The following is a 13,689-nucleotide window of genomic DNA, read 5'->3' as shown; positions in this document are numbered from 1 at the left end:
CGCCACAGGCCCAAATGTCCTTGTCATATCAAATATAACAAATCCTCAGTCGTGTCCTAAATGTTGCCATTGCATGCATAGTCTACTACATGCATACATAGCCCATGCATACACGACCTTCATGGTCGAAAATGTGATCTTCCTCTTTAAAAAGCATTCAGAAGCAGAGGTTAAGGTGAGGGTTAAGGTGAGGGTTAGGTTTACAAACGAACTATAAGCTAAAAAAACTGGCAGGTTAAGCATCTTGGCGTGAAACTGGATGTATTTCTTTGTTTTTTTTCTACCTTGTAATATGGTAATATAACGACAATAGTCTAAAGACAGCTATAAGTGGCCCCACCAATCAATGGTAAAAGAAGAACCCATGTTTAAGATATTTAGCTCCTTCAAAACAGTCTAAATTGGGTCGATGCAAAATTCCTTCTCAGTATTTTTCCTTCCCCATACAGCCAAAGGTCTTCTTTATAAACTCATTGACTCATATAGCCTACACGTTGAGGCGTAGGCTATCTGTCATTTTGTGCCAGTGGTCACATGGCTTTGGCCCTCAGGAATGGATAGAGATGGATCCCCACGTCAGCTTGTAGGTCTAAGGATTTCTGCTCCAGCAGTCTGCCTCAAAGTGACTGGAGCGCAGCGCCGCGGAGGAACTATGCGAGGATTATTATAGGACGTTTCCAACAGCAGAATATGGATTTTGATGAGCGGATCTCTGGCTCTAATATGTATTTACCGAGCTGCACTTACTACGTCTCCGGAGCAGACTTCTCGGGTCTCCCTCATTATTTAACCCAAAGCCAGTCTTCTTGCCCCATGACATACTCTTACCAGTCCTCAGCCCTGCCACAGGTCCCGTCCGTGAGAGATGTGGCTTTCAGAGACTATGGCATTGACACTTCCAGTAAATGGCACCACAGCAGGGGGAGCTTATCGCACTGCTACACTGAGGACATCATGCACAGGGACGGCTGGACAAGCCCGACCTCACGGGGGGGAGAGATCCTGGTGAAGGGCAGCTCCGGCGCCAGCCACTCCAGCTCCTCCAACCCGACGCCCGGCTTCTATGGCAGCGTCGGCAGGAACGGCGTCCTGCCGCAGGCGTTTGACCAGTTCTTCGACACCGCCTACGCCGGCGCAGAGAGCAGCACGACGCCGACTGCACACCCCGCAGACGCGGACAAACACGCAGCCAGGACAAGCCCCGCTCCTCCGGCTCACCCGGGCTCGGACACGGCGGAGAGCTGCAGCCCCAAGTCGTCCTCCGGCCACAGCGAGGAGAAACAGAGCAAAAGCAGCAGTGAGTAGCCCCGCTTAATGCAAGGAGGAGAGAAAATCTAACGCGTTGCTCTTAAAGCTTTTTATATGCTGTTTTATAAGCACGGTAGGTTTATGGAGGACCCTATAACAAAACTATGTTATAAACGACAAGATCACGTGCTTGGGATTGAAATTGGCCGTGAAGACTTTGGCGTTAAACTCTTCTTCCAACATTTCAAACAAGAGCCACACTTCTTCCTCCATTTGTGCGCTTAAATATCCTCGTTTAATTAGCCCGTAAAACTTCATTTATACGCTGAATATATTTTTTCGCATATAACTGGAATAACGATCCAAACATTTGAGATAAATCTCCCATATTTGTGTCCATGTGCTCAGAATGAATCTGGTCACCATACTGATGTTTAACATGTGTATTTTTTGGATTTACAATTTGTTTTATTCTGTGGTGACTGAAGTGGCTGCTGAGGCATTTCAATCTGACTTTGGAGCAGACCTTCCCCGCTCCTTGTATAAAGATAAATATTTACAAATGCACTGGATTTACGAGGATTTTAATCCAACAACTGCTTTCCATGAAGCTCCACGAACACTAAAACAACATCGACAGGCTTTTTTTTTTTTTTTACTCGCAGTGAAAGCAAAAGCGGACATTAAAAGCATATTCACGTACATGATACCCCTCTCCTGCGTGTTTGGTTCTAGGCCCAGATTTCAATACGTTTCCACAACTTCCGACACGCAGCTCTTCATGTCCATCATGTCCCACCACCAAGTCCAGTCTTTGTTTACAAATCTCCGTGCTTGCAGGCCTGAGAGCGAGGAAACACTTGAACTCCACAGCTCGTGCAGACCACCGCTGCTGCTTCAAAGCAACGCGCAGAGACTTATTTCACGTTGTGGCAATGTGTGTAGGATATCTCATGTGGTGACCTTTGCCCTTTGTTGTGTTCCAGGTGGCCAGAGGACGCGCAAGAAGAGATGTCCGTATTCGAAGTATCAGATCAGGGAACTGGAGAGGGAATTCTTTTTCAGCGTTTACATCAACAAAGAGAAGCGTCTGCAGCTTTCGCGGATGCTCAACCTGACAGATCGCCAGGTCAAAATCTGGTTTCAGAACAGGAGGATGAAGGAGAAGAAACTGAACAGAGACCGTTTACAGTACTACACCACCAACCCCCTGCTATAAAAACTGAACAAAGACTGTCACTGGCCCGCAGCCATGCACCCTCTCATCTATACACATCCACATCATTACCTGGACAAGATGACGAGTTTTTTTTTTTTTTTTTTTTTTTAATGTACCAGACTTCATAAAGAATTCTATTTATACACCAGCTATTTTGTCATTAAACACCGTTGGCTCTATTATTATTATTATTATTATTATTATTATTGGCCATATATTCTCCTTGCCCGACCAAACAACAATTTTCCTTTTTTTTTTAAGTTACGTGGTTGCGTGTTTGGTGCGTGTACGAGGAACCCCAGCTGTGTATGAATTCCCTTTATAATATTTAATAATACACACAGAGATGACCGTACTGCACCCCCCCCCAAAAAAAAACAACAACCCTACTTTTTCCTTTAAATTAAACTTTACTTCCGTCAATATACACGCACACACGTACTGTATTTTCAAAAATAATCTTTTTTTTTTTTTTTCCCTTTAAATGATACTTGTTTTCACAGATTTACGCACGCACACGCAACTTCTGTGGCCAGAGATCTTGACATTAAACTACTGTCCGTGTTTCCTTCTTTCTCTTAAGCTTTTAGCTTTATTGTCCAAATACAGCTCCGATAACTGGAAACTGCTTCGTGTGTTCTGCAATTACTACTGAAAGAGCCCAGCTGACATGACGGCGCTCCCAGCAATGACTGGTCCATGTTGCATAGTCAGAGAATGAGTTTGGTTATAATCTGACACCAGGGCACTGATTTCACGCATTTTAAGTCTGATATTCGACATCTGCGCTTGACCCTCAGTACAAGCGCTTTGTTGAGCTCTTGGCCGTAAAGTTGGATTAATATCCAACTTCATCCAAGGGGCAAATTGCTGATAAAAGAACAAATGAAACATAATCCCATATTTCTTTTATATGCCAGCACGTGTATCGGATCGGATGCCCTGATGCTCCTTATTCTCCCATGGCTGGAAATATCCGCTGCACATTTGATATCCATTACAAAGGGTTCATTCATTTCTGGGTGATGTGGAAAGTTTGATTTATTTTTATTTTTTAAATCTAACCTGCCTGTTAGGGCTTTCTGACTCAACCCTGACACTTGTTTGAAAGCATCTAGATCTATCAGGCCGTCTCCTCTTAAAGAATGCGAATCTAGTCGTGTGATTATGCTTCCATCAGAGTGGTGGTTGTGAGATTTAAAAAAAAAAAAAAAAAAACATGTTCACTGTATCCAGTAAAAACCAGGCAGTGGCACTGGAATAAATGAAGAGATGACAAACTCCAGTTAACGCATCAGATCATCACTAGCAGCATGATCATTTATTTATTGTCTGGAGTGGTTTAATCTTAAGAGCATGACTTTTGATTCTAAATGTGCAGGCTATGCGGATGTTAACCTGAAAAGGAAGGTAAAACGAACCGCTCGTACCAAAGAAGATGGGTAGAAATTTGGTTGATGTGGTTTTATGTCCACCACAAGGCCCCTGAAAACAACTTAAATGGCCTGCCATAAGCTAATAAGGGCCCTGATGCCTTCCTTATACCGTGCATCCTGTGAGGCTCCCAGGAATTCCGCTTTGATTGCTGCACATCCTCCCAGTTGCTCCAGTAACTTGGCCATAAAACGCGGATTCGTCTGGAGCATTTGGAGTGCAGTGCAATAAAGCGTCTGAGACCAAGGTTATTAACTGTGACTAAGGGGCTGAAAAACAACGGCTGGGAGCATTGAAAGCTTGTGTTCACGGACCTTTCCGGCGTCATTTGTTTCAGCATCTTACCGTGGTAGGGATCTTCTGCGTTTGTGTTGCGTCGCAGCGTCGGCCTGCTGTCCTTCGCCCACTGGGTGGCGCTCCTCAGATCAATGTCATTGCCGTGAATTGAGATATAGAAGAAGTTTGTCTCAACTGCTTTAAAACGTATCACCACCTCAGGATGTCATTGTTCAGGTAGGCACGCAAATATTGCCGCACGCATTTTATGACCACAGGCGGGGGTTTAAGGAGGTATGTCTACTTTTCTGCTTTACTCCAGTTTATCTCCATCTGAAACGCACTGAAGCGAGGACGCTGTTCGAGATGCTATGATGTAATGGGAGCATCGCTGTGAAAGTGCTGGAAGTAAATAGTGCAAGAAAAGCTGTTTTGTCTCTGAACATCAAATCTAATGCAGGTTCTCAGGTTGCAGCTCCACAAAAGTTATGGGCCTGGGGTGACTGATGCACACGAAGATATAAGATCACAATGGCTTATGTCCCAGGCATTTTGTGGCTCACTAACTTTTATCATCTCTATACAGTTTAAAATGTAACGTATACTTCATTTTAGAAACATCAAGTTGGATTTATGCTCTTTACATGTTATGTTGACATTATAAACCTGAAAATGAGAAAACTTTGAATTGTCTCATATAGACAAATTGTTCAGCTTGATATTTTTGCTGCAGCTCTTTGCATCCATGTATGTGCGTGTGTGTTTCGTTGTGAGTGCTTTGCGCTGGCATAGCGAGACAGAGGCAAACGGAGACATTTAGACCCAAAACAGTCAGTCTGGGGTTTTCTATTCATTTTTCTAACGTTTCTTGAAAAAAATAATTGTCTGAATTAAAAATAAGTTTTATGGGAATAATAAAAGAGGAACAGGTCACCCACTGCGCACACAGAAACATCACAGGAGACAACTCAATAGGGTTAATGAATATTATCATTCATTGCAGCCAGACTGCTGGACGTTTGACGCCATAAAAATGGCTGTAGGCTACATAAACTGTAGCTCTGATTTCTAGACGTATTGGCTCCAGACTCATAGGAAAATGGAGTTAGTCGATGTTGTATTTCAGGGTAAACCTATCTTTGGAGACATTATAGGCCGACCTAAATCTGGAGACCTGTGTTATAAACCCCTTGACCCACTGATGGCCTTTAAAGGAAGCATAGGTTGGTGCATTTTTAAAAAAAAAAATATTTGAAATATTGTAGTAGTCCAGACGAACTCTTTTTGCTTACTGGTTGTTTATTGATATGATGAAAACCATTTTTTTTTATTCATTTGTACGAGGAATGTCTGGTTATTGATCTTGTTTATTCTGAATTGAGACTAAATGGCATCATATAACAATAGGTTATAGTTTTGAAAATGCTACGCAAGCAAATTTGATTTATTTATGTTTTGTTTTCTGGTTAAATCATGGTTATAGTTTTAATATTTTTTCCCATTACCTCCAGCTCAGACCTGTCGGCCTTGTCTCAAAAAATTGAAACAAAGCATAAAGTCTATAGTTAACTCTTATATATATATATATATATACACACACACACACACACACACACACACACACACATACATGGCCTATATATATATATATATATATATATAGGCCATATATAAGACCATATACGTGTGTGTGTGTGTGTGTAGATAGTGAGTAAATACGTGCAGAAACTTTTACAAATTCCCAGTGGTTCTTTACAGTGATAAAAGCAAGATTAACAACTTGTACTGTAATCTGTTCTGTAGCGAACTATATTTTTGCTGTCCCGTCAGTATTTGGTAATCATAAAGTCAAATGTAGCTCCAGGGCATTGTTCAGCTGTGGCGCCTACTTCACTGTGCCTACATGCTCAACACAGACTTTGCAGTAAAAGGTGACTGGACGCACTCATGGCATTTGCACCCGCTATATTCACAGCACAATCATATGAGCTGGAAGAGCAGGAGGTGACTTTGCACTGGTCTGACCGGAAATGTGGCGAGATGAAACACTGTGTTCACAGCTACTGGACTGTCCATGAGGAATTTTTAAAATGGCCTAATAATAACCATCAGAGCAGCGCAAGAAGGGCTGAGAGTCCCTCGACCTTTTGGATCTTTGATGCACCCCAGGCTTTTCAGAGGCACCTCGAGATCCCTTCATTTTTACAGTGCTGTAAAAGTGGCCATAAAGCTATGCATTGTACATAATTGTTAGGGACAGCTTTCAACAACTGAGTTGTCAGACTGGGGTTGATGTTGAATTTACATATAGGCAGCTCCAGGCTCAGGGGTTGGTGATCGAGGCTCGCAATCCGAGACTGAGAGGAGATTTAAAGATTTTACTTAAACCCCTCTGATGCACCATTTTCCCCCCACAGTCTTCTCTTTACTTAGCCTAAAACAAAATATATGACACAGTGGAGCTGCCTGGTCGGACTGGGAGGAGTCTGTAGTCGCCTGGTGTTTTAATTGGCTGCAGGCTACAGTGAGAAGCGTGAGTATCAGTAATTATTCAGCAATGTTTTGCACAAGAAATGTCAGCCAGAAAGGGATATCTTCATCCTCCGTCAAATTATACCACAACGATGACATGCCCCAACAACCAAGCTGGAAATTCTTTTTTCGTGGACTCCTTGATCAACGTGAGAACCGACAGTGGTTCATATTACCAGAGTAACGGCGTGTATTTGCCACCGGCGCCGGAATATTCATATGGACTCTCCGGTGGCTCTTGTTTCCCGGGGATCGGTAAGCGCAACGAGCCAAGCACCCAGAGCGTGATCCCCTCTTCTGCTCCGTATGTTCAAGGGATGGAAACGTGGCTGGAAACGTCGAGATCCTGCCGGGTGGACCAGTCCAGCGGCCAGCACATGGCTCCGTGTTCCTTCTCACCGAGTATAAAAGAGGAGGGCGCATATTGTCTTTATGAGTCTGACAAATGTCCTAAAGGAGCGACAGTAGATGACATTTCCTACTCCACTGCATCATGCCCGGTGACCGGCGGCACCGTGCCAGTCCCCGGCTACTTCCGCCTGTCTCAGACATACACGACCTCCAGGCTTTACCATGATGTCCAGCCGAGCATGAACCACTTTGCTCTGCCGCGACCTGCCCGCTTGGACAGCCAGTCCTCTCAGCCGCCGGCTGCCTCTGCGGAGCCGGAGCGCAGGGAGAGCCAGGAGGAGGCGCCTCTCCCTGCGCCCTGCGCCCCGGCCAGAGAGGAGGACAGCCGCCTCTCATCGGAAAGCTCTTCCTCCCCAGAGCCCGCTGAGACGTGCAGTGCGGAATGTCCAGAAAAGCCAGTCAAAGGTGCAGAGTCGACATACATCGTGAAAACAAATAGCAGACACGGCACATTGGGCATGCACATGTCATTTTTAAGCGTCCGTGTTTTTTAAACCAATGGTTTCTAACCAAAAAGGAAAGCATAGGCATGAAGGCTGGTTAAAGGATTCATATTTAGGTCAACAGTCAGCCACTCACAGGGGTGTGTTAACCGGGTATTTACAGGTTTATCGGGCATGAGGTGAAATTGAACGTGACTTAACCAATCAGAGCCGAGGATCAGAGCTATTGTGTTGTAGTTGCTCCTATTTTAGATTACATGCAGGCTGCTTTATTGCAGCGCCTGTATGAATAATACAGGCCTCACTGATTTATTTCAACAGTGTGAAGTTTTGATAAGTGTAAAGCACATGGGCTATCCTTGCTTTTAAATATGATCAGAGTTTCATTATTATTTTATTTAAAGCAACAACAAGGTCATTCAAGTCTAGTCCATGTGTCCTGTCCAAGACTGTGATTTCTTTTGATTCTAAGGCACAGGCCGCGCTGTGTTTTCTGTACAGGCTGTGTTTTATGTCTTAATAAAGGTGCAGTTGGCTACAGGCTGCTCTGGTTAAGGCTGTTTAACAGTAGCAAATAACAGTGTCTGGTCAAATGCTGAATTGCATTGACACATAGATGTAATCACAGAGTTTTCCTGGTTGCGCGTAAAGGCGTATTAGAAACCAAATAGAACAAAGAAATCAGTTTTTACATGGATCTGTAAAATCTGTGCTTGCGGAGTAAAAATGTATCCATCCTAACATATGAAGCTTTATATTCAGTGGTTTGAGAACAGTGGTTTATCAACTGGACAAAGTCATATGTTGATTATTTTGGATTTTGAATTGTACTTTTCCATAATTTCTTTAAAAAAAAAAAAAAAAAAAAGATATCATCCCTCTGGTAGCATGGATTTGTCACACCTGTTGCCTAAAACCCTCTAATGTGTAATGGCTCGTTCTCATTGCAGGGGATGGAAAAATGGAAAGTACGGCTAATTGGCTCACAGCTAAGAGTGGCCGAAAGAAGCGCTGCCCCTACACCAAGCACCAGACTCTGGAGCTGGAGAAGGAGTTTCTCTTCAACATGTACTTGACTAGAGAGCGTCGTCTGGAGATCAGCCGCAGTGTGCACCTCACTGACAGGCAAGTCAAAATCTGGTTCCAAAACAGGAGGATGAAACTGAAAAAAATGAGCCGGGAGAATAGGATCCGAGAGCTCTCCAGCAACTTCAGTTTCTCATGAGACTGTCTGCGTTTCTGGCGCCCTCATCCATCCATGGCAAGGGCGCCTGTGCAGAGCCCCCCCCCCCCCCCACCCAACTGTGAGAATGTCCATGGAAAATAGGACCCTACTGCTAACTTATTGATTGTTGTTCTTTCGGAAATGTTATTTTCACGTCTGTTTTAATTTGTCGTGGATATGTATTTATAAATGGCTACATTTGTAACGTTGATCCATTGTGTTTAAAATGTTCAGGATGTGACCACAATGTTTCAGAGCTTCAGGCTTGTACATATTGTATATTCAACCTGAGTGAACCATTGGAATTTGCATGCTGGACTAACCCTTGGGATACTTGTGTTACAGTTACATGGTAGGCCTTTATGTGACAGCTAAAGAACCCAAGAGGTTTGATGAGTATTTGCACATTTTGCTGGTCAAATTAATAAAACCATCCCTGCAACTGTAGACTTCTTATTTCATTCAGAGGCAGACTAGGAGCTGCGCGCTGTTTAAAGCTCACAGTTGGCACAGATATAGTGCGTGGTGATAATGTCTTCTTGTTTTGGACTGGGTCCGCTTTGTCCACACTAAATGTTATCGCAGTAGTTGAGGGAGATTTTTTTCATAGTTCAGGCCTGTTAAAGATATCTGGTGGCCGTGCACACTTCGTTGCTTTGTGCCCTTGACATCAGGTTTGGATTTTAAATGCAAACCACACAGTGAATGAAGAAGCAGTGATTTTTTTTTTTTTTTTTCATCAATAGTCTATTATTTTAAATGTGGCACATTCTTACATTGTTAAATTGTAAATGAGTAGGTCCCATCTACAAAAACAAAGACCAACACTAATTAAACTTTTTTTTTTGATTGTAAAATATTTGTTGTTTAAGTAACAAACAGTCTCAAATGCTGCACAACAGTTTGAAAATTGTCTAAACAACATCAGAAAATATTAGACTGCGTGGCTTCCGTTTTTTAATAGAACTTGTCTGATTGTTGTCTTTTGCGCTTTTACATATTCCTAAAAATTGTTACAGGCAGATGATAAACCGAGAAATTATATAACTTTTACACCTTGAACACACACACACACACAAAAAAAACAAAAAAACAAAAACAAAAAAAAAACAAAAAAAAACAAATGCAAGTTGTAGCAGATTTTGCTGGAGAGGAGAGCGGACTGTTGAGTGGTTTAGGTAGTCTCATGTTGTTGGGCTTTATTATTTCTCCCACAACACGAAACTGCCTTGATTACCTCAGTAAAACTCGTCGCATCGTGAAAAGTGATTTGCTATTAATTAGGTGATTTAATTTTTCCATAATTTGGCGCAGACTCTGTCGAAATTTATCATTCCAAAATTACTGCAGCGTCTTTTATTGTGGTGAGTGAAAGGAACACGCGAGAGGGTTCTTATCTCTCTGTGGGTCTTCTCTCATTATGAAACCATAACACGGTTGTGCATGCATCTGGATATGGTCAGATTTATTTTTCAGCGATACAAAAGTTTTCACCACGTCTTCAATTTAAGACCATCTCCGCCAAGGCTTTCTGGCGCATGTGTGTGATCTGAAAAGCAGGAAGTAAAGATGCAGGCTGGGAAAAGAAAGGATTAAGGCTTGTATATGTCCAGGGAGAGGAGGAAAGGACAGACAAGGCCTCGGTTATGATCATTGCAGTCTGCCAGTTGCCACGCCGGAGGAAATGCCGGATGCGTCTGCTTGCGCCACAGAAAGGACACAAAGGCTGAGCTTTATTGGTGATATTTAGCTTAGACAGCCAGGTTGTAACCTTAAGAAAAACAACCCAATTGCCCGTGATAAAAAAGGACTGTTATATAGCACCCAAATAACCTCACCCCACTTTCCGTTTTAGATTGCCTTCAAAGTGGACCCACGACCCTGCAGACACTGCAATGTGCAGCTTAGAAACCGTCTCTTCATATGTTTAGATATTGTAAAAAATCCAGTGGTAATTTGAACACGTCTTCGCCTCTTATCTTATTTAAAAAGACTTGAAAACCTTGCACGTACCAGCTACTGACAGAATTCTTTCCCAAAGTTTTATAGAAGGTCATTACATTATTATAAGCTTTTTATACATTATTTTGGAGAGTAAATAATCCCATTAGGTTTTTATGAATATAAATTTTTTTTAAGTGAAGAGGTTGTTTCACAAATGGAGGCTTTAAAGTAGTATTACCCCCCTCCACCCCTCCACCACCCCTCATCACAACTATGTTCGATTACACTAACATAAGATCTCTTGACAAAAATCTGAACGTTTATTGCTTATAAAACGAAATATTTCCCAATAAAGGCGCGGGGATTTGCTATTAAAATATGGTGGGGGAAAATGGTGGCCATTTAGTTGAGCAGCAGGCTGATTTATTATTTATTGTTCTGTCCCACGGTCACGTGTTTTGGGGCGCCCTATCCAGCGTTGGGCAAGGTTCAACTTACTGGACGCATTGAGCTCCGAGCTGGTGCAGGAAAGCAGCACATTACACCATGCAATGAATCTGGGTTTTTTTTTCTTCTAAAGATTGAAGGACTGTAACAGGTTATCACTATTCACTTTTTTTTTTTTTTTTTTTTTTTTTTTTTTTTGCTTCTGCATTTTTGCAATGTCGATGTTGGGAACGAGTTATTACGTTGACTCGCGTGTTCTTCCCGAGCAGGAAGATATGGCACCGAGGTACTCATCAGCTGCAGGGGTGGAGCAGGCGATGCTCACTGAATATGGCGGACAGGAGTCTTGCCCTTTGCAGACGAAATCTTCTATTTTTGGCGGATCTTGGAGTCCCATGTCGGCCCACCCTCCAAACACAGCCGCTCCGACTTATATACATCACCATTACACAAGCGGGGACAGCGATGGCATGTTTGCGCGCTCCTGGGCGTTGGACCCGGTCTCTGCGTCCCTGTGTCTGACGGGATTACCATCGACAGCCATGCATTATGAGATAAAACCCGAGCCTCTGATTGGGAGTGCTGAATGTACAACTCTGGAGACGCACACACCTCTTTTGTCTGACATTGAAAACGGAGCGTCCCTTGCGGAGATTCCCTGCGAAACCACAACCCCGGCTACAAGCACAGTCGACAGCCCGTCAGCAGAGGACACGAAGGAGACAGATGCAAGTAAGCAATGCGCTGTACTGTTTTTTTTTTTATTCTGCTCACTTTTTTTGGACTCATTTAGATGAATGAAAATTGCCTGGAGATTTGGAGGAATTATCTTGGATGTCACAGGTCTGGTTTAGTATAAAGATTTTCCAGCCAATATTCCTTAGGCTCGCAGAGTAGTCACGTAGTTCAATGGCCTCCGCTGTTAAAAATATGATGCACATTCTTCAAGGTGGCTGACACTCCACTGTATAATTGCACCCAATTTTGTTTTAGAGGAATCTGGTCAGGCCTCTTCTATCCTCAGTCCTCAAATTGCTCAGTGCAAAGTGACAATTAACCAAAATGATTCCTTTACAAATATATGATGTTGCCAGGAGCAGCATGCCCCCCACCACACACACACACACACACACACACACATACACTCGCTCTCTCTTTAAAGTCAACAGATCAGTCTTGTTTTTGAATCCTTCTCTGGCAGCATTAACTCTCTTCTCTCGTGGTTTTTGACCCCTTGTTTCCAGATAACCCATCATCCAACTGGCTTCACGCAAAGCCCACCAGAAAAAAGCGTTGTCCATATACAAAGCACCAAATCCTCGAACTGGAAAAGGAGTTTCTGTTTAACATGTACCTCCCCCGGGATCGTAGATACGAGGTAGCGAGACTCCTGAATTTGACCGAGAGGCAGGTGAAAATCTGGTTTCAGAACCGCAGGATGAAGATGAAGAAGGAAAACAAAGACCGGCGGGGAGACAGTTAACTGGTTTTGAACTGATGGTGGATTTAGAGCCTGGAGGGGGAGGGAGAGATGGTTGGGATGGGTTCGGGTGCGGGGGGTGGGGGGTGGGGGGTGGGGATGTGTGTGTGTGTGGGGGGGCTGTCTATCCTAAATATTCCTGAGCTGTTACATATATTGCTGTAAAGTTTGTGCTGTTAAAACGATGCTGGATGTTTTGTTTTTCTATGACATCCAGTGTTTCATGTTTGTGAAAGGAGAAAGTGTCTTGTTAGAATTTCGATGTTGTATTTTGCGCACACAGATAGTTATCTATGGGCAATTTGTTATTTGCATGAAATTATTCTTGACTACCTGAATGTCTTTCAGCTACCTATTTGCATTGTCTAAGTTATTGTATTTGCAACTTTAGATGTTTTTTAACCGTTAGGTTTTGATCCATTTGTGAAAACACTGTGCACACTTAAAATACCTCATCGCTCTTGATTTCATCCAAAATAAAGAGTAGTTTGTATAGCACATGAGAAAATTATTAACCATGTCTTATTAATTTGTTCTCGCGTTGTTTAATATCAAGACACACAACGTGTTTCTGACATATTTCAACAAAATATATACTATAAATGAATAAAATAGTGCTTCAGCTTCATTTGCTACTCCCTTCAAGTTAAAAGTTTTAAAACTATTTTGACCAGATTTTTTTTTTACTTCTGTCATTAAAGATGAATTAAACTAAAAAAAAAAAGAAAATGTTTTTATTGCAGGAAAAAATATATTTAAAAAATGACTTTTACTACGTGTTTTGGTTTGTAACCATTCAGCTTTATAGCGCAAACAAACCAAATGAGCCACAAAACCTTCCCAAGGCCTGTCCAGATTTTTTTTCTCTCAGAAATGTTCTTCTGGCATAGAGCTGGATTTTAATAATAATATTTATACATTACAAAAATATTATTGTGGACATGAGTAGAGGATATTTATTTGATTGGCAGTAGTTTTTGTTTCAAAGAATCGGAGCTGCCTGATTAACCAATAATTCAATAATAATAAT

At 42.5% G+C, this 13,689-nt stretch overlaps 3 protein-coding genes across 3 annotated transcripts; all 3 read left to right on the top strand.

Moving 5' to 3' along the window:
* The first annotated feature begins 553 nt into the window (after positions 1–553).
* On the top strand, positions 554–2,644 carry hoxa11b (homeobox A11b). The gene is given in 3 exon segments (XM_071469700.1): positions 554–566; positions 569–1,297; positions 2,235–2,644. Coding segments are annotated over 3 exon segments (975 nt in total). The 3' UTR covers positions 2,468–2,644.
* Positions 2,645–6,728: 4,084 nt separating this feature from the next.
* hoxa10b (homeobox A10b) lies at positions 6,729–9,235 on the top strand. Its single transcript, XM_071470625.1, has 2 exons — positions 6,729–7,525; positions 8,514–9,235. Exons 1-2 carry the CDS (start codon positions 6,751–6,753, stop codon positions 8,786–8,788), a joined length of 1,050 nt encoding a protein of 349 aa, XP_071326726.1. The 5' UTR covers positions 6,729–6,750; the 3' UTR covers positions 8,789–9,235.
* A 1,765-nt stretch (positions 9,236–11,000) lies between these two features.
* On the top strand, positions 11,001–12,700 carry hoxa9b (homeobox A9b). Its single transcript, XM_071469730.1, has 2 exons — positions 11,001–11,911; positions 12,424–12,700. The coding sequence occupies exons 1-2, from the start codon at positions 11,395–11,397 to the stop codon at positions 12,660–12,662; spliced, it is 756 nt and encodes a 251-aa protein (XP_071325831.1). The 5' UTR covers positions 11,001–11,394; the 3' UTR covers positions 12,663–12,700.
* The last annotated feature ends 989 nt before the right edge of the window (positions 12,701–13,689 follow it).

Source organism: Trachinotus anak, unplaced genomic scaffold, assembly GCF_046630095.1.
Source record: "Trachinotus anak isolate AG129_WGS33_773 ecotype Australia unplaced genomic scaffold, CSIRO_AGI_Tana_v1 ptg000032l, whole genome shotgun sequence".
Taxonomy (NCBI): domain Eukaryota; kingdom Metazoa; phylum Chordata; class Actinopteri; order Carangiformes; family Carangidae; genus Trachinotus; species Trachinotus anak.
This window is presented reverse-complemented; position numbering and strand designations above follow the sequence as displayed.

Excerpts from the sequence above, each read along its gene's own strand:
- hoxa10b (XM_071470625.1), top strand. The coding sequence starts at position 6,751 with ATGTCAGCCAGAAAGGGATATCTTCATCCTCCGTCAAATTATACCACA. Across the intron at positions 7,526-8,513 it reads TCCAGAAAAGCCAGTCAAAG|GGGATGGAAAAATGGAAAGT; the intron begins GTGCAGAGTCGA and ends TTCTCATTGCAG.
- hoxa9b (XM_071469730.1), top strand. The coding sequence starts at position 11,395 with ATGTCGATGTTGGGAACGAGTTATTACGTTGACTCGCGTGTTCTTCCC. Across the intron at positions 11,912-12,423 it reads CACGAAGGAGACAGATGCAA|ATAACCCATCATCCAACTGG; the intron begins GTAAGCAATGCG and ends CCTTGTTTCCAG.